The sequence below is a fragment of the Giraffa tippelskirchi genome, chromosome 11 (genome assembly GCF_054371585.1).
Source record: "Giraffa tippelskirchi isolate mGirTip1 chromosome 11, T2T-mGirTip1v1.2.pri, whole genome shotgun sequence".
NCBI classification, from domain to species: domain Eukaryota; kingdom Metazoa; phylum Chordata; class Mammalia; order Artiodactyla; family Giraffidae; genus Giraffa; species Giraffa tippelskirchi.
This window is the reverse complement of record NC_137285.1, coordinates 113,758,638-113,780,677: the sequence shown is the minus strand read 5'-3', so window position 1 is coordinate 113,780,677 and position 22,040 is coordinate 113,758,638. Positions and strand designations below refer to the sequence as shown.

Below are 22,040 nucleotides of genomic sequence, written 5' to 3'. Positions count from 1 at the left end.
ACCCAGGCTGTCTGGCTTCAGAGGACTGACCACTGCCCCTTCCTCTCTTCCTGTCCCAATCATGCCCTCCCCCGTTTGTCCACCCCCCTGCCTGACGCTCGGCAGGAGGGGAACCCTGGCTCTTCCTCTGTTCCAGCTTGGGGAGCTGGAGGAGGTCACAGGCCTGGTTGACCATCTCTGGATAAACGCGCACTGCACAGCCTTGCCCATCAGGGAGCTCTGCTGCTCTGCACCCCCCACACAGCCCTTCCCAGCCAGTCCTCAAGTCCTTCCTCTCTTTGCAGTTGGCCTTGCTCTCTTCCAAGGCAAAAAGGTGAAGCCTGTTCCGTATAATATCCCTCAGTGCCCCATCTTTGCTTCTGCTTCCCCTCAACACCAGCATCCTTCTCTTTGTGTGTCTGCTAAGTCACTCCTGTCATGTCCGACTCTTTCTGACCCCATGGACTATAGCCCACCAGGCTCCTCTGTCCATGGGATTCTCCAGGCAAGAATACTGGAGTAGGTTGCCATGCCCTCCTCCAAGGGATCTTCCCGGCCCAGGGATCAAACCCCCGTCTCCTGCATTGGCGGGGGTGGTTCTTTACCACTAGCGCCCTGTGGGAAGTCCCTCCTTCTCTTTATGACCAAATAACAGTAGTGCATCCTTTTGTTTCCTTTAGAACAAGATGCCGAGTTTTCCATAATTTTTTTTCAACATCAGGCAGCAGGCTCTTTGGTGGAAAGAGTGTTTATTCCCTGAGTCTTTAGGGCCAAGCTCTATTCTCTTAGTCTGTAGCATTAAAAAAAAAAAAAAAAAAAAAAAGGCGGGGGGAGGGAATAGAAAGAAAAGAAACAACAACAACATGAAGCCAGGCTGATGTGTCTTTGGTTAATGATCCTTCTTGGTGGGGGCCCGGAGGGTCATCCCTGTGCCATCATTAAATGCAGGGATGTGTCAGGGCTAATGGTCAGGAGGAGAGCTTTGCCTTCAGGAGGCTGCCTCCCAGAGCTGACAGGACAGAGCAGCCAGGATGTGCAAACCCAGAGCACACCCTGCCTCCCCAGACATCGAGCATCTCCCCCAGGCCCTACACTGGGCACCTGGGTGCAGAGGAGAACAAGGCCTGGGTCTTTCTGAAGGAGGCAGCCCATGTGAGCCCCCTGGCAGCTTCAGATTCCATTGTCATCCTCCAGGGAGTGCAGAGAAATCCTGGGTCTTGGCCGGTGGGTGGGGTGAATGCACGTGGGTGCTGAGAGGCAGAGTGCACAACGGAGCAGAGGGTGTGCCCTGGGCAAAGGAGGTGGCCAGGGACAGGTGGGACAGAGACCTCAGACATCAGGCTTTTCTCAGAGGAGCTGAGAAGCTGACAAAGCCATGCCAAGCACCTTCTGGCACCGAAGTGGGCAGGGAAGGAGGGGAAAACAGGATTGCTGCATCCTGAGTGATCCTGCAGAGCAAGTGTCCCCTTAGTGTGCCCATCCAAGCTCCGTCCACTAGATGTTGGGTGCAGGAAAGCATGGGGACCAGCGCCTGTGGGGAGATGGAGACCCTGCTGCTCCTGACCTTCGCCCTCCACAGGGCCCTGTTTAAGGTTCCTAGAAGCCCTGCAGAGGAGAAACCCAGCCTTTAACCAGAATTCCCTACACTTCTTTGACCATGGGTTCCCCACTGCTCCATGTCTTTTCCATTTAAGTTTCATAGAGTCGGTATTCTGTGACAGCTCTTTGGGAAGTGCTGCTGTGGAGAATTTTTCAATCCCTGCATACTCTGGAATGTGCCCACTTCTTATTTTGCATGGAGGCCATGCTACATAGTGGAAAGACTGTGGGCTTTAGATAGGATTGACCTGGGTTTTCAGCTACCTTCCTGTAAAATCTCTGACTTTGCTCAGGTTACCTAACCACCTCTCTGAAACTTAGCTTACTCATTTTTAAAATGGGAGAACATTAGCCACCTAACAGGGCGGCTGTGACGGTTAAATGAGAAAATAATGATAGTTTCCACATGGAGGGCTTATCACGTGTCAGATTCAATGGAATTTGAAGCCGCCAGGGAGCTCACATGTGCTGCCTCCCTGAGAAAGATCCAGGCCTCGTTCTCCTCTGCACCCAGGTGCGCAGTGTAGGGCCTGGGGGAGATGCTCAGTGTCTGGGGAGGCAGGGCGTGCTCTGGGTCTGCACACCTGACTAAGCACTTTTTGCCTCTCCTTTCATCTCCGCGACAGCTCTTAAGCAGGATATATTGTCATCCATATCTCCCAGGTCAGGAGGCCATGACACACCAAGAAGGGTTGTATGTATGTTGGAACTGAGATTTGCACCCCAGGCACTACTACCTGGTGAAGTCGGGATTTGCAGCCTAACCGTCACCCCCCAGCAGAGAGCATGCTCCAGACCACCATGTCATAAAGGGCCTGGTGCATTGAAGGCACTGAGGAATATCAGTTCCCTTTTCAGGAGATTCATGGTTATTTACAGGGAGATTGGTCATTGCTGAGACTTTAAGTCACTGTGCAGTCTTTCTTATTAAACCTGTTAAAGGGGTAATCTGAATCTGCCTGTCCACTCATTGTTTTCCGCACATAAAATAAAAATTCTCCTTCAGCCAGTGTCAAAAGAAGTTATGACCCCTCCCTTATGACCTCTCAGCTTTGCCTTCATATGTTGATCCACCTCAATTTGGGCAGCAGCTCAACTGTATTGGGCCAGTCTCCAAACTGGTCCCGCTAGTGGTCTGTGCATCCCCATCCAGGACCAAGAGTCCTCTCAGAAAGCACTGTGGATCTGTAGCTTGTTCCTCCGACTATTCTCCTTCCTATACTTCAGTGATAGATTTGGCAAAAGTCTAAGAAGGCATCCCTTTTATCACTCATTCAGCAAACATTTTCTTAGTGCCATTGCTAGGCTAGGAGTATGCCCTGTATCGTGCCTCAGAATCTCACAGCCCTCAGTAGGCCTAGGCCTTCAAGACTGGCATGCTGTAGACTCTCCTCTGTCCATGGTGTTGGGGATCTTTTCCGCATCGACCAGCCTTATTCACAATCTAATCCAGAATTCACAGCCCCTACCCCTTGTGAGACCCTCTCAACAGGCCCTTCAAGTCCCATAGTTCCAAGTGCAAGCTCCTTGATTTTTGTTTGATTTCACAATTCCCAAGCATCTAAAGCTTCCAGCAGGACTGGGTACACAAGTGCCACAAACGAGGTTCTCCCCAGGCCCCTGACAGCCACTGCAAATACGCTCTCCTCTGCTCAAAACATCATTCCAACTATCCAACCTGCCAGGCAAACATCTACAACACCTGGTTCAAGACTCACTTCCTTCCTGGTCCCTCCTCGTTCCATTACCCCGCTGCTGCTGCTGCTGCTGCTAAGTCGCTTCAGTCGTGTCCGACTCTGCGTGACCCCATAGACGGCAGCCCAACAGGCTCCCCCGTCCCTGGGATTCTCCAGGCAAGAACACTGGAGTGGGTTGCCATTTCCTTCTCCAATGCATGAAAGTGAAAAGTGAAAGTGAAGTCGCTTAGTCGTCTCCGACTCCTAGCGACCCCATGGACTGCAGCCTACCAGGCTACTCCGTCCATGGGATTTTCCAGGCAAGAGTACTGGAGTGGGGTGCCATTGCCTTCTCCGCCATTACCCCGCACACACCATCAAATAAGCTAATCATTTTCTCCTCTGTTCGGCTCCTATACTTCACCTACGTTGCACCCCACAGCTAGAAAAAAAGGCACTCCTTCAAGACACTTGACCGCCACCTGCTGGAAATTTAGGGTAAATGCTCTACAAATCTCTGCCACTTACAGAAGTGAAGGTGCATCCTGACATTGGGTTGAGTGCTGCTTGCATGACTGCAGGCAGGGTGCTGCCTATTGCAGTGATCAGGATTGAGGGGATCTTAAACGTTCCCCTCTGTGTCTGGGGTACCCTGGCTTCCACTTGGGCTGAAGAAATGCTTGCTTAATGATACTGGTACAAGCCCCTGTTACCTTAGATTTGAGGCACCTGGTTTCGTGGGTGAATGATCGCTAAATGCATCTGTTGCAAAGGAAGGCAACCAAACTTCCCACAAACTGTCAGAATAACCAGAGGGTCTCAGGGGGATTTGCAGCGGGGCCAGAGACCCTTCAGTCTGTCATCTCTGCTCAAAAGCCAGCACCATAGGAACACACCAGAGCAACTCCACATTCCTCCCCACAGTAAACCTCAAGTCGAGAATATGATGGAGAATTGGAGCAGGTGCTGTGTCCAGGGCCAGCTCCTTGTAGGTTGTGGGGAGGCAGAGGTGGCCACACAGGGGTCCTTGCAGGGAGCTGGGGGTTTTGTGGGGAAGTCCGTCAGTGAGCACGCAGCTGACTAGACAAGGGTAAGCAAGGATATTGATACACTATCATCCATATTTTCCTAAGCCATGCCCCTTTATTAAGCCACATCACCGAAAACCAGTACCCCAGTGACATCTGGGACTTCACAAAGTGGTCTCAATAGACTGTTACACTTGCAGGAGGGGGCAGGAGGGTAGGACCCTGGTGGCTCAGACGGTAAAGCACCTGCCTACCATGCAGAAGACCTGGGTTCAATCCCTGGGTCGGGAAGATCCTCTGGAGAAGGATCCACTCTAGTATTCTTGCCTGGAAAATCCCATGGATGGAGGAGCGTGGTAGGCTACAGTCCATGGGGTCACAAAGAGTCAGACACGACTGAACGACATCACTTTAATTTATAAAGGGAGAAGCCCTCTGTCCCTTCTCAAAGCGTATTTTCCCAGAGCCATCTGGCATAGCATTGTTCAGGTCCCACAGTCTCCCAGAGAGTTACCTCTCTTTGGTAACCCTAATGAAGGAAGAGGGCTGAGCCTTTCCCTCTCTGCCCTGGCTGTAGCTTTCCTGAACCAGGATTGCTTCTTCTCATCGCTTCCCTGATTCCTTCTCCAGGAGTGCTTGTTTTGGGCTGTTTGTATTTTCCATTGTGGGGATGGCTTTGGGGGCTGGATGGGCAGTGATGTGGCAGAAGAAAGAAGAACCACCAGTGAGCCAGACACACAGGGATTTCAGTCCCCACCTGTTAACCGTGTCATCTTAAGCAAGATGTCTTTACCTCTTTGATGCTGAGTTCCTTACCGGGAAAATTGGGGTCATGACCACGAGGAACAGATAGGTTACTGTGAAGATTAGACTCTGCCAGGGTGACCTGCACTGTTGCCTCTCCCTCCTCCCAGGTCAGGTTTGGTCTGTGGCTCCAGGATCGGAGTCGGTTTTTCCTTCTTCCTGCCTCCGTCAGTCGGCTTAGGATGAGTGATACAGCGGAGAGAAGTAGAGAACCTGCCCTCCTGGTTTGTCTGGGACAAAGGGGTTTCCCGGAATGCAGGATTTCCAGTGCTCAAACAGGAAGGTTGGAGGCAAACAGAAGAGCTGGTCACCCTAGTAGAAAACTACCTCAGCATCTCAGGGGCTTACAGTGGCCTAGGTTTGCTTCTTGCTGGAACTACCATCCATCCGAGACCTTGGCTGAAGGGGGAGTCTCTATCTGGCAGTCGCTGGTCTCTTGGTAAGGGGGCACTTGGTAAAGGGCCAGTTCGAAGGCTGCTGCTGTCCCCTCCACTCACGTTCATCTGTCCGGGAGAGTCACTTGGCTGGGGCTGACATGGGGCAGCCTCCCGACTCCCCACACCGAGGAGCAGCCATAGGTTTGAACCTTAGTACAATCCACACACTTCACTTTCCCTTCTTGTCATTCCAGGGTGCTGGGGCAGGGAGAAGGAAAGCTGAGAGATGCCTGGTCTGTGACTGGAGGGCTGCTTGTGGCCATCTTCCGGTGGATGGTGTGCCTGGGCTTCTTAAGGGGCAGTTAGCCTTGCCCTGCTGTGCTCGGAGGAGCGGTGGTCTCCTTTGGGTGTCTAACAGTGGCTGACATGCCCGTCTCTTCCAGCCCCCTTGTTCCTTTGTGTGGAGCCACAGAGAATCTTCTTCCTGTGCTCCGAGGACCACGAGGGGACTGAGGTGGGACGGGGGGCCCCCAAGCTCTTCCCAGGCACACTTCCCAGGCCCCTTTATGCCTGGCTTTCTCTGGCCACCCAGAAAGCCTCCCTCCCACCCTCGGAATAGCTCAGAAGTGGGCACACATGTGACACCCACGTTAGGACCAGGGCCAGGCTCTCCCCAGAGCATCCTCACTATGTGTCACTTGGATGGCAGCACCAGGGCTGGCCCAACCCCCACTCAGGTGGGGTCCCCCTTCCCAGGTACCTTTGGTCTCTTGGGGCCCCCTTCCTTGGCTCAAACCTCTTTTAGAGGTAATTAGCACAGAAAAGGTTTTTGTCTCTTTTGTTGTTTCATTTATTGTCTTATATCTAAGAACACCTTCCTGGAGAGAAAACAGTTTCCCAAAAAATATTTGTCACAACTGATTCAGCTTCCTTGTCCAAGCATATAAGAAATACGGTTTAGATTTTACAAAATAGAGTGCTAAAATGTTTGTTAGCATTTATGATTTCTATAAAGGAAATCTGAGCATTGGGAAAAAATGATGAAAATAAGAATTCGTGGGGCGTTTGGTCCTGAGGACCTCTGTATAAATTTCAGGGATGTGAGGGAAAGAGAAAAGGAGAGGCATGGTGTTGGGAGCTGCGGAACCCTGAGATCCAGGTGCAGGGGGCGGGGCGGGACGGCGCGGGGCGGGGCGGGGCCGCAGCGCGTAAAGGGAAGGGTGGGCAGCCGGGGAGAGCCGAAGGCTTCCCTGAGGGAACACCTGAGGGCAGTTGAAAGGCACGCAGGAGTTCACCAGGTGACCGAGTGGGCAAAGGGAGCCACGCCTGCTGCCTGCAAAACAAAGTGGACGCAGCTGAGGCCTCGTGCTCTTGGCAACGTGTTCTTGTGAACTGAAGTATTTTAGTGGCCTGGCGCCTCAGGCAGCGATGCGCACGCTTGGGCTGGGGAGTAAGCAAGCCCATTGCGGAGGCCTGGTGTTTCCTGCTAGGTGTTTGGGGTTTTATCTGGAGGGCCTGGGCGAGCAGCGAAGCCGTTGAAATGTTTTAAGCAAGGGGGCGTCCTGCCTCTGACCACAGTGAGGAGAGGGCAAGGCTGGAGCAGGGAGCAGCCCGGATGGAGGGAAGTGGCTGGACCCTCCTATCCAAGGGCCAGGCGGAGGCTCTCGGGTGTTGGAAGGAGAGGAGCTTATGCCCAGGGTAGATCCTGGGTTGCCCGTTTGGGGTTGGGAAGATAGTGTGGGACCTGGATGGTAAGCGCCCCCTGCCCCCAGCAGCCCTCCCCTGGGGACTTTGCATCCTTGTGCTGCCTCTCTATCCATAGGCTTAGGGACTGAAGCCTGGAACTCCTGGACACATCTTTGCAGGGGCTAGTATGGGGTTACCAGCGTCAGACAGGGAGGGGTTCTGAACCAGACTGCAAAGAAGAGTAAATTGGAAGGACACGGTCTTTTCTATTCCCTGGATACTCATTTGAAGACCTTTGTAATGATCTAGGCAAGGTAGGTTATCCAAGAGGCCAGAATTAGCCCGGGGAACATGAAGCGCCAGAATTTGTGCTTCAGAAAGGTCAGGAAAACCCCATTTAAAGCCCCTGTCTTTTCATCCCAAGACAGAGTCGGGAAGGAGTAAGGGGGCTTCTTTAGAGCCTGTTCCCCTTTTGGGGTTCACAGGGACAGGGAGGAGACCCTGTATCCTGCCAGCAAGAGGTGGGCAGGGCAGCACCACCCGCCCCCCCCCTTTGACGTCAGCAGCTTTTCAGAACTGATTTCTCTACCAGACGTACTTGAATTCAGGGACATTTTCTTTAAACATCTTAGCTCATTCCCAGCCATTTCAGGCACTGGCCCTGCTGGCATTTCGTCTTGGCTTAATGTTTCCTGAAGACTTATTTTGTTGTTCCGCGTTGTGTGCGTTTAGGTAACTCACTTGGCTGGAGCGAGTTGAGTGGTGTCCTCAGGGGCAGGTGTAGCTCCCGGAGCCCCACTGCTCTCCCCCGCTGAGTGACCTCGTCTGGTCTCTTCACTTCTCTGCCTCAATCTTCTCTTTGGTCAAATGTGGAGACAGTAGTATTAATACTTACCTCAGAGTTATCGTTGGGTCTAAGTGAGTTAATCTACGTGGTGCAGTAAGAACAGCGCCCGATGCCAAGTACACACTCAGTCAGCGTTCACTGTTATTATTGCTTGACCCAGTAGGAGAAATGAAAAATATAATTATCTTCTTCCTCTTAAGGCTGTGTCCAAGAATCTACGTTTAGTAATTTTAAAGGCATTGTTTTTCACAGAAAATAACTCCCGGCGTATTTCCTCATGTGTTTGCAATTGAGTTGAACAGGGAGCTGAAGGATGGGATGGTGAGCTCAGCATTGCTCCCTGTAATCGGGAGTCATGATTGAGCTCCTCATCTTCCTCAGCTGCTGTGAGACTTTCAACTATATCTACTTCAAAGTGACCTGTCTCGGGTTTCTTTTCCTGTGGGCCCCACTGCAGGTTTCTGGAAGAACTTGACTGCCTGAAAGGAAGCGACAAAACATGAAAATCGCTTTGAGGTGACCAACAAGTCCAGCGGCCCCTTGCTTCTCCCAAGGTGGATCTGAGGTTTAAGAACCATAATTTCAGGTAACAATCCTATCCTACCCACCCCCACCTAGATACACTATTATTGCAGTTCTGACGGTCGTTCTTTGTTTAGGAAGTGTGGTTTCTCCCCAGATCCCTGAAACCTGGAATATTCCACCTCATGCAAATGTCTGGCTGTTCAGAAAGAGCAGTGGGGGCTGGAGGTGGCATCCCAGGTCTGACATGTGGCCCAGATGGTCACCGAAACCCTAAGTGTAGGGCTCTGCTCACAGCTTACCTGCTTCTCATAATGTCAGTAGTATTGGTAATAATAACAGCAGCGGCAGCCACAGCAGGGCCTTTAGTGTGATTAAATGATTATAAAATTCTCTTCGAAGAATACATCAGACTAGCCAGGAAATTTCTGAAAACAAAAAGCACAAAGAGGGAAAGGAGTTGTTCTATCAGATATTAAAATGTATTTTACAGCCATAGTCATCAACAGTGTGGTGCCAGAATGGAAATAAGCAGGTCAAGGGAACAGAATAGAAAGTTCAGACTAAAAAATGAGTCAAGGAAAGTGGCATTTCTAGTGACTGGTAACAGGACATGTAGATCTAGTAAGCAGTGTTGGAATAACTGTATTCTTTGGAGGGAAATTAGAAATTCCCAACCTTAAGTAGTACACCAAAAATAATTTCCAAGTGGATTAAAACTGAATTTTTTTTTTAAGTTACAAAACTGTTAGCAAAGAAGAGGATATTTTTATTGTTTGGGGGTGAGAAAAGAGTTTTTAAAACCTGTCACTTTTAGTATCACTTGCAAACACCATAAGCAAAGACAAAAGACAAAAAGGGGAGAAAATTATTTACAGCATCTGTGATGAGCAAAGATTAATATTCCTAACATACAAATTTATTTATTTTTCAGTATGTATTTATTGAGTGCTTACTATGTGCTGAAACATGACCTGGGCACTAAGGGTACAAGCAGTAAACCAAAGTCTGTACTCTCCTGATGCTTGTGATCTAATGGAGAGGACAGCCTGTAAATTAAGTAGGTTATTGCTGGCCAGATGTGGATAAGGGCAATGGAAAAAAATTAAGCAGGACTGAGGTGGTTAGAAAGAGTTGTGGGGATGCGTATTATATGGTTATCCTGGGAAACTTCACTGATAAAGTGACATTTGAACAGAAATATGAAGGAAAAAGGGGAGAAGTGGTTGAATTTTGGATGTTTTCTTTGACTGTTTAGATAGCTAATAGGATTTGTTGATGGATTAGATGCAGGCCATGAAAGAAAAGGAGTCAGGGGTGACTTCTATGTTTGGGGCCTAAGCGGCAAGCAGGATTGAAATACCACTTACTGACCTGGGCATGACCAAGAGGCTGGGCTTGGGGACAACCAGGGATTGGTTATGGATGTTTCACGTTTCCATTGTATATTCAAGGGGAGATGTCAAGGTGATGCTTTGGAACTCAGGAAGGGGTCTGGGCTGGAGATGTAAACATGAGAGTTGTCATAGTATAGGTAATTATTTAAAAGAATGAAACTAGGCACATCTCCTAGGGAGGGAGTGTAGACAAAGAGCGGGGCCAAGAATATCCGTGGGTCGCTCATCTAGAGGTGAGGGGAACGAGAGGAACCGGCTGTAGAGACCAAAGAGGAGGGACCACTGAAGTAGGAGAACCATGAAGCTGAGAGCCAGGAGGGAAAGATCAGCTCTATCAGATGTGTTGATGGGCCAAGCGGGGAGGGGATGGAGAACTGGCCATTGCATTTAGCAATGAGGAGGTCATTAATGAACCCAGCAGGGGCCAGTATATTGGAATGATGGGGACAAAAACCTGATTTGAGTTGATTTGTAGCAAGGAAGAGAAAAGCAATTGAAAACAAAGAAATGGGGCAGTGACTGGAAGGGAATCGAGTTCAGAAGAGTTTATTTCCCACCCCCCACCCCCCCAAGATGAGAGTTGTTGCAGTGTGTTCTTGTCCTTATAGAAGCAATGCAAGAGAATGTGGAATGTGAATGATGCAGGGTTGAGGTGCGTGGTCCACACTCGTGAGAGAGGAGGGCTCAGCATGCTTTGGGGCGGGGTCCTAGCCGGCAGTGTCTAGGTTGCTGGTAGAAGTAGTCACTGGCCTCTTTTCTCAGGGGCATAGAAAGCTGATTTATCGCCAAGGGTAAAAATCAAGATATTGGAGGCTTGAGGCAAGCGCAAGTGTGATCGCAGAGCAGGGGAGTCAAGGGTTACTGTGTGCTTTTCTCTACCAGGCTCAGGTGCCCAGGTGAGCGTGAGTTAGGAGGCCCATCGATGCTGAAGGCAGTATGGTAGGAAAACAGGACACAGTGGGCATACCTGTAGGGACTTCCCTGGGGGTCCAGTGGTTAAGACTTTGCTTTCCAACGCAGGTTCAATCCCTGGTTGGGGAGCTAAGATCACGCATGCCTCATGGCCAAAAAACCAGAACATAAACAGCAGAAGCAGTGTTGTAACAAATTCAACAAAGACTTAAAAAAAAAAAAATGGTCCACATCAAAGAAAGAAAGACATGCCTATAAACAGAAACACCATCCATAATAATTTTAAGATACAAGTAAAAATAGTGAGGTTTTGTTTTATCCTTCAGATTGACAAGAGCTTTTATTGGGGATAAAAGTTATTGTGCTTTTCTGGAGCAGTGTTTCTGTATTTAGCAAAACATACAATGTGCGTCCCCTTTAGACCCGTCAGTCCTCCTTCTAGAAGTTTATACTAAGAGATAATAGCTCAAATGCACAGAGCTATGTGCACAGTCAGTGTTCACTCCAGCAATGATGGTGAGAGTGACCAGGAGAGCTCTGGTCACTAATCTGTGGACACAGTGGAAACAAAAGCTCACCCTCGCCTTTCACTTTGCAGATGAGGAAACTCAGGCCCAGAGAGAGGGAGTGACAGCCCCAGTCACATTGCCTGGAGCTTAGACCCCAACGGTGGGCAGTGCACAGCCCCCTTCACCTGGGTTTGGAGTTGGAGTCCCTTGCAAGGTACTTGCTAGTCTCTCTTTTGAGCTGACTTGCTTTGCGCTTTTAAGATATGAATTCTCAAAATGCTTTGCAAATGTTTGCCATGCCTTCACTTCATTATGCAAGGTTTTCCTTGCGATGGAATCCTGAGTGCAAAAGGACAGGCAGAGAAGACTAGACAGACTTTGCCTGGACCGGCGATGGGGAGGGACTGCTTTTTTGACTCCCAAGTGTAACTTATAGGCTGAGAAAGGACATTTTATGCTTTCCTACAACTTTGATAAAAGCTGTAATAAAAATGCAGAGATAACAAGTAGATCATATTTATTTCATTGATTAGATTTGATTGAAAGAAAATTAGGACTGTGAGAACATCTGGGACGCTTGGTCACCTCCATGGGTGGAACATGGGGCTATACCTACTAGAGCCTTGGGTTCTGGTTTAGTTCTTCATGCTCTGGCACAGAGACCTAAGAGAAGCCACCTAATTTCTCTGAGCTTTGTGTCTTTGTCAGAAAAAACAAGCAGATAAGCCTAAATTACCTGTAATAACTCCTAGAGTAAATATGATGCCCCTTCTGGCAGTGCCTTGTCCTCGTCCCAGCTGGCTGGGTGAGAGAGATATCGGTGCTGTCATGAAGTCCCTGTCCTTCCACATGCCACCCTAGTCCTCCACCACCTTAGAAAACTTGTGGAAATAAATGCGCCTCTGTCTCCTTGTACCTATTTCAGACCTCCAATGGCCGACCAGAGAATGGACATTTCTTCAACGATCAGTGACTTCATGTCCCCAGGTGCCACCGACCTCCTCTCCAGCCCTCTGGGCACTGGTGGCGTGGATTGCAACCGGAAACGCAAGGGCAGCTCCACAGACTACCAGTAAGGCCTTTGGGCTTGTCTTCCTCTGGCTAAACTTGTTGTCAGCTTACGGGCATTAACGTCCAGGGGCCCTACTGTTCCTTCTGGAAGAAGGGATCCTGTCTGTGAAAAGGGATGGGAATGAAAGATCTGACTTGACTTTTCCCTTTATCTTCCCTTGGATTGCAAGCAGGAGGGAGCCTCCAGTGCAGCTGAGCCATTTACTCTCCTTTTGTGCTCCCCACTCAGGTGCCCAGATTTTCGAGGTAAAAAGAATAGCCTTAAAGCCAAGTTACACCTCTTACCACTTTCTTCATTTTCCTTTGCTCCTTTGAGCAAGATGGCTAAGTCCATGGATATAACCTCAGTGGCTCCAAAGAGAGCTTTGCCTAAGGACCTCTCTAGAGGAGGACATCGATGGCTTACTTAATGTTTGTAGAATGAGAAAGTAGAGGTCATCTCTGGAAACAGTATAGAAGCAGTGCCATTGTCCTTAAAACATTATTTGAATTAGTGTTCCTCTTACATTAAGTTGCACCTTTTTTTTTTTTTTTCCTAAGACTTGATGGCTGTTCTTTGAAGTAAGTAAATTTTCACACTTACAGTCAACTCTTCTGTATCTATACAGACATCTAGGGAATACGTCAGCATAGAACATCCAAAAGGCACGTTTTGTATTGTAGAGGCAACTGTGTGGAATCTTGCCCAAATGTCCATTTGAGAGTTTTCTTCTGTTTAATGAGAGAAAATCTCCAAGGAGGTGTGCCCCCTTACAGGAGATGTCCTTTCTGCTGAAGTTCACAGGTCAGATATGGGGAGCATAGTGGCTGGAGGTCAGATGCCCACTAGGAGGTGCTATGAGTAATACATAAGCGATCCCAGATGATTAAGAGAGTGGCCTCCCGGGGGATGGAGGATGGATGTGAGGACCAAGAGGGTGTTCCTGCTGTGGCCCTAACTCCACAGCAGGGAAACCAGACATTTTCTGTGGAGCTTTTGTCTGGGGCCAGTGCTGATGGAGCTCTTGGTATGTTCTAAGACCTCTGCTGTCTAGATCTGTGGTTTCCACCCTTGTCACCACTCCAGACTTCCAGGTTTCCTGCATGGACCCCAGTTTGCAGGTCTTCTGTAATTCATGGGTACCCTATGAATTAAGCATCTGTCATCCCTTTCTTAACAGCCTAATGTACCAAACTCCTACCTTAGGACAGAGCTTCTCTTCACTTGAGATGATCACCTGCCTCAGTGAGCAGACACAAGGCTAGACAGAAGGGGAGAGGGACTTTTAATTTTCCTCTGTGGCCTGTAGAATTTCTTCTGAACTTCAGGACCAGGTGGAGCAAGTCTCCACCTATGAGGAGATGGAGGGCTCCTGGTTAGGAAACCCTGTTCTGAGTGCTCGCGCCTACCCTCAGTGCTCCTGAGAAAGCACTTGCTCTTGAGATGATGATGTTTGTAGGGCCGTGACTGGAGAAGGGAGAGAGGCCCAGAAGAGGGTAGTCAGTGTCCTCCTGAGCGATTTAGGGGTTGGAGGAAGGTGTGAGCTCACCTGGGGGATTTAGAACTCCTTCCTCTGAGGATTTCAGTCTGTTTTCTACTGAACCCACAACGTGCTGTGAAAACTGGATTCAGGAGTCCGTGAAGGGAAGGCAGATCCTTCTGTGACCCCAGGACTCTCTGTGGTCCCCAACCCATGCTTCCATCTGTCCCAGTTCCTTGGGGCTCGGGGTTTCCCATGAGCTGAGAATCAGAGCACTGGACAGCAGTGGTGCCCCTGGGAGCTGGCTTGGGGATCTACTCAGTGCTCCTTCGTGGGCACTTGGATGCTCCCTCCTCACCTTGCCCACCACCACCAAATAGATATTCAGTATATTTGCCCACGTATGTTTGATGCTTGATATATTTTACAAATGAATAAACTCCATTTATCCAGAATGATGGGGGTTGGTTGTGGTGGGGGAATGAGATTTTTATGGTTACTTGGATACTCTGGTTAACTAAGAGTTTCCATGAATGCCATGTATTCCCAATTTTCTCAAGCAATCTATATAGTAAGATGCATGAACACACAAACTTTATTGAAGTGGTGTATATAACTTTTGATAAACTGGAAAATGAGTCTGGTTTTATAGTAGGTTCAAGTTGGTTTTACTTTTATACATCAGGAGTCAATACTGTGGCTCTTTGAGTTTTCTAATTGCTTGGTTTCTGGATAAATGATGGCCTTCTGTATTATGGTGAGAAGGGATTTTGTATGTCTTAACAGTCATATTCTCTTTTGTTTTCTCAGAGAAAGCATGGACACAGACAAAGATGACCCTCATGGAAGGTACTATGAAATTAGTCATTTGAACTCCAGCATCCTTAGAGCCATTTTCCTTGCATAATTAAACGTGCAGTTTCCACCCATCTCCTTGATTAGGGATAAGCAAGGAGGCTGTGAGTCTGTGGGCTCAGAATTCTCTCCCCCCACGCCCCACCCTGTAGCCCAAACAGTAGAGAATCTGCCTGTGATGCAGGAGACCAGGGTTTGATCCCTGGGTCAGAAAGATCCTCTGGAGAAGAGAATGGCAATCCACTCCAGTATTCTTGCCTGGAGAATTTCATGGACAGAGAAACCAGGCGGGCTCCAGTTCCTGAGGTCGCAAAAAGTCAGACACGACTGAGCGACTAACACACACACACGCCCCACCCTGTGTAGCTAACAAGCAGAGCCCTTGTGTGTCATGTAGAGAGGACAGGGGTCAGGCAGGAAAGAAAATTGATGTGTAACTCTGCTGTTAATCTCCAGGGGATTATGTGTTTCTTTTTATTTGTTTTCCAGGTTAGAATACACAGAGCACCAGGGAAGAATCAAAAATGCAAGGTGAGCTTGGACCTTCTTTCTGTCTATAAGCCATCCTGGTTTGGTTGCTTAGTGTGCAGTCGGGGAGGCTCTGAATATCTGTTCCCTGTCTGTTGAACAGTCTTTGATACTGTCGTGTCCTTGGGGAATGAGGAGGGGGACAGGGGCCCTGGCTTGATATGGCCTCTGTCCCTGACTGCCTCCAGGCTGAGCTGCCTTCACTCTTTGCTGTCTAAGCATGTTTAATCTGAAGGGAACTCTGGAGGGAGCCAAAGATAAATCAAGGCTAAAGGTTTTCCCTGTCTTCAGCAGGTTCCTCCCTCCTGCCCGCAGGCCCTCTGGGGAGACCTGGCTCAGTGAGTCAGTTCCCTGGCTTAGCCTGGCCTCAGAAAGGGTCCTTACTGCTCTGCAAGGTGTGGCTGAAGGCCAGACCTGGGGAGGCCCTGCTCCCTCAAGTAGATTCCCTGACTCCCTCCTTCCTGCCTCCAGCCACACTTGCTGACTCCCCTCCATGCGGGTCCTCCCCTCTCCTGCCATTAGCCCCAGGGCCATCTGACGCTGTGTCCTGACCCAGAACCAGGGCTGTAGAATTCAACTGACCTGAAACTGCTGGCTTTTCCCTCATGGGCCAGCTTTGGCAAGAGATCACATGGTTCTGTTGCTATGGCAGTGGCACTGTTGACACACCTCTTTGGGGGACAGTCACAAACAGCAGGTGCAAACCAGGCAGGAAAAGAGTGTGTGCCATGGGAAGTGTCATCCTGCTCGGCGGGCAGCAGCTCTTGGGGACAGATATAGCATCTGCTGCATCTGGGTGGGGTCACAGCTGACCCAAGGACAGCAGCATTAGTTACCTGGTGTCTCAATCAGTCTGTCTCCCACAGACCACATGGCAGACTCCCCTCAGACCTCAGAGAGAGCTCAGGCTGGGGCCCTCACTGATGTCTGCTCCTGGGTGCTTTGCCCTTCAAGTCCTCCACCTCCCTTCTTTCTTTCTCCCCATCTTAAAATCCAACTTTATTGGGGCTGAGAAGATTAACAGCTCAGTTGACCATGAAAAGACAATTTTTGTAGTATTTCTCAATTCTAAGGATGAGGTAAGCATTAAGAAAAAAAAACAAATACTGACCTGGCAGTGAGCCCCACATTTTTTGGTGACTTAATAGAAAAGCCCAGTTTGAAACATTCTTCAGATTCTAAATTTGCCTTGTCAGATGAATATTGAAAACAGTTATTTTCATCATTGTTTCCTTGATGCTCTGTTACATTTTACAGAAATCATTTTTCATATTGTTGTTCAGGGAAGCTCACAGTCAGATTGAAAAGAGGCGTCGGGATAAAATGAACAGTTTTATTGATGAACTGGCTTCTTTGGTACCAACGTGCAACGCGATGTCTAGGAAATTAGATAAACTTACTGTGCTGAGGATGGCTGTTCAGCACATGAAAACTTTACGAGGTGAGATCCGGCTTTACTGTCTTTTATGCCCTTGCTCACAAATGTTACCACCCTTACTTAGAATGTTCCTGAGTCCCTAAGGCCAATGTTTATTACTTGCAAATGTGTAGCCTTGAGGAGTATACCAGTCATTTTCAGCAGCAGACATTATGCCAAATGAAATCGGCATTACCAAGCTTCTGTGGGTATCAAGATGCAGTTTTGCTGTCCTACATCCCCAGAGGGTAGAGTGCTGTGTGCCATGCATGTGTGGGTACACGTACCCAGGCTACATACATATCAGAGAGGCACACATCCCATCTTGCATGTATGTGGTGCCTGGACCTTGCCCATACAATGATAAACATCAGAAATATAGCTGCCCTTCATGATACAGGAAAGTCTGTTTCAGTTTTTAAGAGGAAAAATTCATCCTGGTTCCTTTTGAAGAGTGAGTCACTAGTTGACAGCACTTGCTACATTTTATTGTTGAGTGAACACTGATGATATTTTCATCTTCCTGGAATTTTCCCAAACCAGATCAACTCTTTATAAGGGAGGCAGTGTTTTCCTTCTTTTCTGAGTGTGGGGAGGGTGAGAAAACAGAGGCAGAAAAGTGGAAGTGACTTATCCAAACCACAGGAGAAATCTGAACTGTGGCAGGCATTTTAGGGAAGGCCGTCCCTGGAATTTTCCACTGCTAGACTTGGACTATTTGAGGAAATTGGAAAGTAGGCGCTCACTCAGATCTCTTGACCTGCGTGGTAAAAGAATTATGTCTTTTATATTTCTACAAAGCCACCAGAAATAAGAAGTAGCTGGTTTTGTCTTTTGACCTTGATTCAAAAATATAAAGGTTGTATCCTGGGCTTGGAGAAGGGCATTTTAAAATTCATGTTAGGGAAGATAGAGATTAAATCGTTACAACTAATTTCTATTACGTTGGAAAGAAAAGAGTGGCAGAACTCAAGTGATCCTAAAAAGCAGGGGTGTGGATCAGTAATACGCACCTTGTTAGCAGACTTGAAAGTCACGGGTAGGTTCTGTTTCCCTCCTTCCGGGTGGTCTTTGGAATTGTCATGAGCTGTTTTAGTTTATTTCTTCACTGTGCTACTAACTGTTCTGCAGATTCCAAGTAATTTACTGCTGGCATTCTTCTCTAAGTTATTCTCCCGAAAGATGCCAGCTCAACAGCCTTTTAAACATAAGTCTTATGCCCTTTCAGTCCTGGGAGCTCGAGTTGCATTTATTGAAGTAATGCATTTCTCTGGGTTGCCAAGCTCATTTAACTCAACCCTGATGAAGAGGAACTCACAGCAAATGCCTTCCACAGCGTATTTACTCAGGGCCTGGCAGACTGGATGACTTCCCAAGAACATTTAGAGTGGAGATTTGAGCACCTGCTAGACAACCCATTTAATATAGATGCTGCGGGGAGGGAGCATCCCAGGAGTCTCGACCAGTTTGCTTCTAGAGCTTCCTTCTCTATTAGAAGCAGTTTCTAAACTTCTGTTAGCTCCTGAATTTTCGCTGTGGTGACAAAAACAAGCTTGCTAAGTCTCCTGTGGTCAACAGTGTTCACTTTTCAATGACATTCTCTTTGGCATTAGAGGCTTCTGTCCAAAGCCAGAGCTTGCCTTATCTTCGCGAAGGAGAGAGAAGATAAAATGTAGCTCCCAGGGGGTAGGGACGAGGCTGCATCTGGAAGGCTTGAGGCAGTCGAGTTGAACGAGACTTTATCTGAAAATAAAGTGTTCCAACTCTTTCTCTTTTTCTCTCCCGGAAGGTGCCACCAATCCATACACAGAAGCAAACTACAAGCCGACTTTTCTGTCAGATGATGAATTGAAACATCTTATTCTCAGGGTATGTTGCAATTATGGGATTGTTTTTACACAACATTTATTTTCACAAATCTCAGAGTTAAGTGCCAGCGTGTGGGAATTTGATGTCTCAACACTGAACTTGTTTAGGTTCACTTCCTCCGTCAGGGTCTCCACCTTGTTCTTACTATTTGGACAGGCCTCACATCTCTTCCCTGGGACCCTCCTCTTCTACCCTCGCTCAAACAAAAACAGAAGGTCTAGGCTACTGGGACTTTTTTAAGTCAGAAGAGCAGGATTTTGTTAAAAATAGGAGGTAATCAAGAATCCCCTTCCTGCATATGAAGGTTTTAGAAAGGGACTGAAACTGATAACCACTGAGAATTTCTCTCATCCTCACTTGACCACTAACACAGAAACAGCCACCTAAACCTTTCTACTAAAATTCCATCAAAACAACAACTCTTCCAAAGATGTCGCAGCCCTGGGGAGGAAGATGAGTGGAGGAGGCAGGTGCTTCCACCTGCCTGACCATAGCGCTCGCTTCTCCGGCTGGTCTCTGCAGGAAGGCAGCTGGGCTGGCGCTGCGGGTACCTGGCTTCTGTGCAGAATCAGGTCTGCTCTGGGCCGAGCAAGATTTCGCTTGGAAACTGAAGAGAGAGACGATAAATTCAGAGACGTGTCCTCTTGCAAATAGTAGAAAGAAAACCAGAGAAACCTAACTTAAGGGAAGAATACCTGCCCCATCTCCCCCCAGCCAGGACTACCCTTGCATCTCTGAGCAAAAGTTTGCAAGGCCCCAGCATAGAGGGTGGTCCCTCTGGTTTTCTGCATCCTCACTACCCACATTCAGCTCACCCTGGCTTCAGGACCCCTGTTAGCCTGGCCTGCCTGCTCATTCCAGTAGTGTCTGTCCGTCCCCTTGTGACATGCTGTATTAAATGCAAGGAACAGGACATTATGAGTCAACAGGGCTTTGTTTCTCAAGCATAGCCAGTCGTGGTTAGGCAGTGAGGGGCTGCTGCGGAGGTTCAGGGAGGTCAGAAGGAACCAGGCCCTTTCTGTCTTCTCGCACCACTCTGCTGAGCCAGATTTTCACCTTGGAGGGAGATGGCTATGCCAGATTTCAGTAGCTCACCAGCCAGAAAGAGGGCAGGGGAGACTCCAGGCCAGCCGTCCTTTGTATCAGGAAAGGGCGTGCCTTCCTGGAAGCACAGGAGTAGATCAGCTTATCTTGAAAATGTCACCTGGTCCCCCAGAGACGCAAAGCAGGTTGCAGCACAGGTATCTAGATCTTCCAGCCTCCAGAGGAGAAGCAGGCAGGAGAACAAGAGTCAGGAACAGCAGATGGCACACGTTCTTTCCAGAGCCATATCCGTCTGCTTGATTTCCCTCCAGTGGTGGCTGATTTAAAGTCATGACCCAGTATGGAGCTGCAGCTGTGGGCTGGTTCCTCCTTGCAGGAGAAGCCATCTCATTAGTGCCACATCTGGGACAGCTGTCACAGCACCCTGCCCGGCTCTCGTGTACATGAATTATTGTTAGGCAAGGGTTTTTACATCTTGTGTAGGTGCAGTTGGTCTTTTTGAACTTCTCTGTCATTCTGTTTATTGGATAGTCCCACATTCCAGCTTATCACTGGCGATCCTTCAAAGCTTCGTGGGACTCGTAGATTGGATAGGCATAGCCTCTGTCTTCCATTTCCATTGGTTCCCTAATTCAGCAAACGTTTTAGTACTTAATGGGTATTGCGTGGCGCTGTCCTACAAATGTCCCATCACTGATAAACACTTGAGGGTGGGGGCGAGGCTTCTCAGCAAGTTAATGATGGTCGTTTGGTTACCTCTCAGGGCAGACTCGGAGGACTCAGCTCTGTCCTCACGTCTCCATCCTTTTCATAAAAATGTCCTTGTTCTCGGGGAGGACATACTAGAATTAAGATACAAACTATATCTGCAGCATCTCCAGAGAAACCATCAGGGCTGGCTTCACAGGCATGCAACCCTTGCAGCTACATAGGACCCAGTACTTGGTTTAATGCTCTGCTGTCGCCATCTTGAAGACTGTATTTTGAAAACAAGGGTCCCTGCATTTTCATCCTGTCCTGGACCCTGCTAATTATGTAACTGATCCCGATCACCATGCTGGTAATTTGGTGTTTTTTAAAGAAATACATATATGTATGTACACATATAAAACAAGTTCCTTTTATAATGACAAGTGTTTAGTAATTGTTGCTTCTTTTCTAAGTGATTCTCCATTAGATGCTCATACTTATCAGGGTCTGGAATAAGGGTTTTAATGCTGTTCAAGTGAAAGACTTCATCTTAGGCTTGCCTTTTCTGCTCCTCTCTCACAACGTCAGTGGTGATCTGTCTTCTCTCATGGAACTTTTCTCATCTCTCGGCCCCATCTCAGTGGCTAGGAAGCACTGTTTAATTCCTTGCCACTTCTGGATGCTGAGTCCCTGGGAATTTGCTTCAGCAGACAGCAGGGTCCACTCAGATGATGTCTGAACAGTTTGGCAGCAGAAACTGGACTTTTCAGTCTCCCTTACCAGTGCAAATCTGACTAATTGCTTTCCTTACCAAGTGCTTTCAAAAATATCTTTAATGACTGACATGCCAAGGAGCAGTGAACCTGATCAGTTCATAGCGTCTGGAACCTGTGCGTGCCGGGTTTTGAGAGTGAGGTGGCCCCTTGGGCTCCGTGTCACTCATTAACTGAACGCCGTCTTCCCCGAGGGCAAGCCTGCCTTGGTCTTCCCAGCCCCGTGGAGCTCGTGTTCTCGCCCCTCAGCCTGGCTTCTTCACCTGCTGGTGTTCATCTGCTCGAGCGAAGCGGAGTCAGAGTGTTTCATGCCTGCCCTACACTGACTGTATTCACCAGCCTCTGGAACCTTCTCTCCCTCCCCTGAATGTGTTGAAATCCACCCCGCTTCTCATCAGCTTGGGCCTGAGTCTGCTCAGCATCTCTTCCAGGATGTCACAGGCACCTTCTTCCCAAGCACCTTTTGAGCCACATCACTTCATTAATGAAAAGCCTCAAAATACTCTCTTCTCTAGTTAAGATATAAGGTTGTCTGCAAGGCAAATGAGGAAGTTATTAATACCCTCTTTTTCTTGACAGAATGAGGCTTCTAGCAGATGGTGCTTGGGAAGTGGCTTCCCCCTCACTGTCATCCTTTGCCCCCAGGCCAGCGCAGAGGCCTAACTTGGGAGAGGATCAGCCCCAGCTTCCTTCTGGCAGGTGGCCTGCCAGGCCCTCTCACAGCAGTAGTGAGTCTGTTCCCCTCTCTCTCACGTCTTTTATCCCAGCACAAGTGCACGTACCATTCTGTTACCTTCTGGCGCATGAATTCATTTCCTTAGTTCTTTGAGTTTAACTGCATCCCAAAGGGCCTTTTGTGGAAAAGGGTGTAGGTTCTTTACTAGTGTGTGTATGTGTGCCCAGTCGCATCCGACTCTTGCAACCCCATGGACTATAGCCCGCCAGCCTCCTCTGTCCATGGGATTTCCCAGGCATGAATACTGGAGTGGTTTGTCAT

General features: G+C 48.5%; 1 protein-coding gene and 2 long non-coding RNA genes across 29 annotated transcripts in view; 1 reads left to right on the top strand and 2 right to left on the bottom strand.

Moving 5' to 3' along the window:
- The window catches only part of BMAL1 (basic helix-loop-helix ARNT like 1), a 107,087-nt gene that overhangs the window by 63,187 nt on the left and 21,860 nt on the right, over window positions 1–22,040 (top strand). For 15 of the 27 annotated variants that reach the window (XR_014069668.1, XR_014069670.1, XR_014069667.1 and 12 more), the window contains 7 exons: window positions 8,454–8,582; window positions 11,426–11,550; window positions 12,262–12,408; window positions 14,678–14,716; window positions 15,212–15,253; window positions 16,534–16,691; window positions 18,457–18,536. Coding sequence is in view for 21 of the 27 variants with exons in the window: in XM_081545100.1 (XP_081401226.1) it covers window positions 12,269–12,408; window positions 14,678–14,716; window positions 15,212–15,253; window positions 16,534–16,691; window positions 18,457–18,536 (459 nt within the window). In the remaining 6 variants the exon portion in view is untranslated. Of the gene's footprint in view, window positions 1–8,453; window positions 8,583–11,425; window positions 11,551–12,261; window positions 12,409–12,947; window positions 12,969–14,677; window positions 14,717–15,211; window positions 15,254–16,507; window positions 16,692–18,456; window positions 18,537–22,040 lie in introns of all 27 variants that reach the window. The other 12 variants (XR_014069669.1, XM_081545098.1, XM_081545102.1 and 9 more) reach the window with 3 other exon arrangements.
- LOC145527336 (uncharacterized) lies at window positions 6,290–8,475 on the bottom strand. Its single transcript, XR_014069687.1, has 3 exons — window positions 8,417–8,475; window positions 7,891–8,001; window positions 6,290–6,796 (listed from the first exon to the last, which is right to left on the bottom strand). It is a non-coding gene; the product is annotated as an uncharacterized LOC145527336 (long non-coding RNA).
- LOC145527340 (uncharacterized) lies at window positions 16,280–19,143 on the bottom strand. The gene is made up of 2 exons (XR_014069691.1): window positions 17,681–19,143; window positions 16,280–17,427 (listed from the first exon to the last, which is right to left on the bottom strand). It is a non-coding gene; the product is annotated as an uncharacterized LOC145527340 (long non-coding RNA).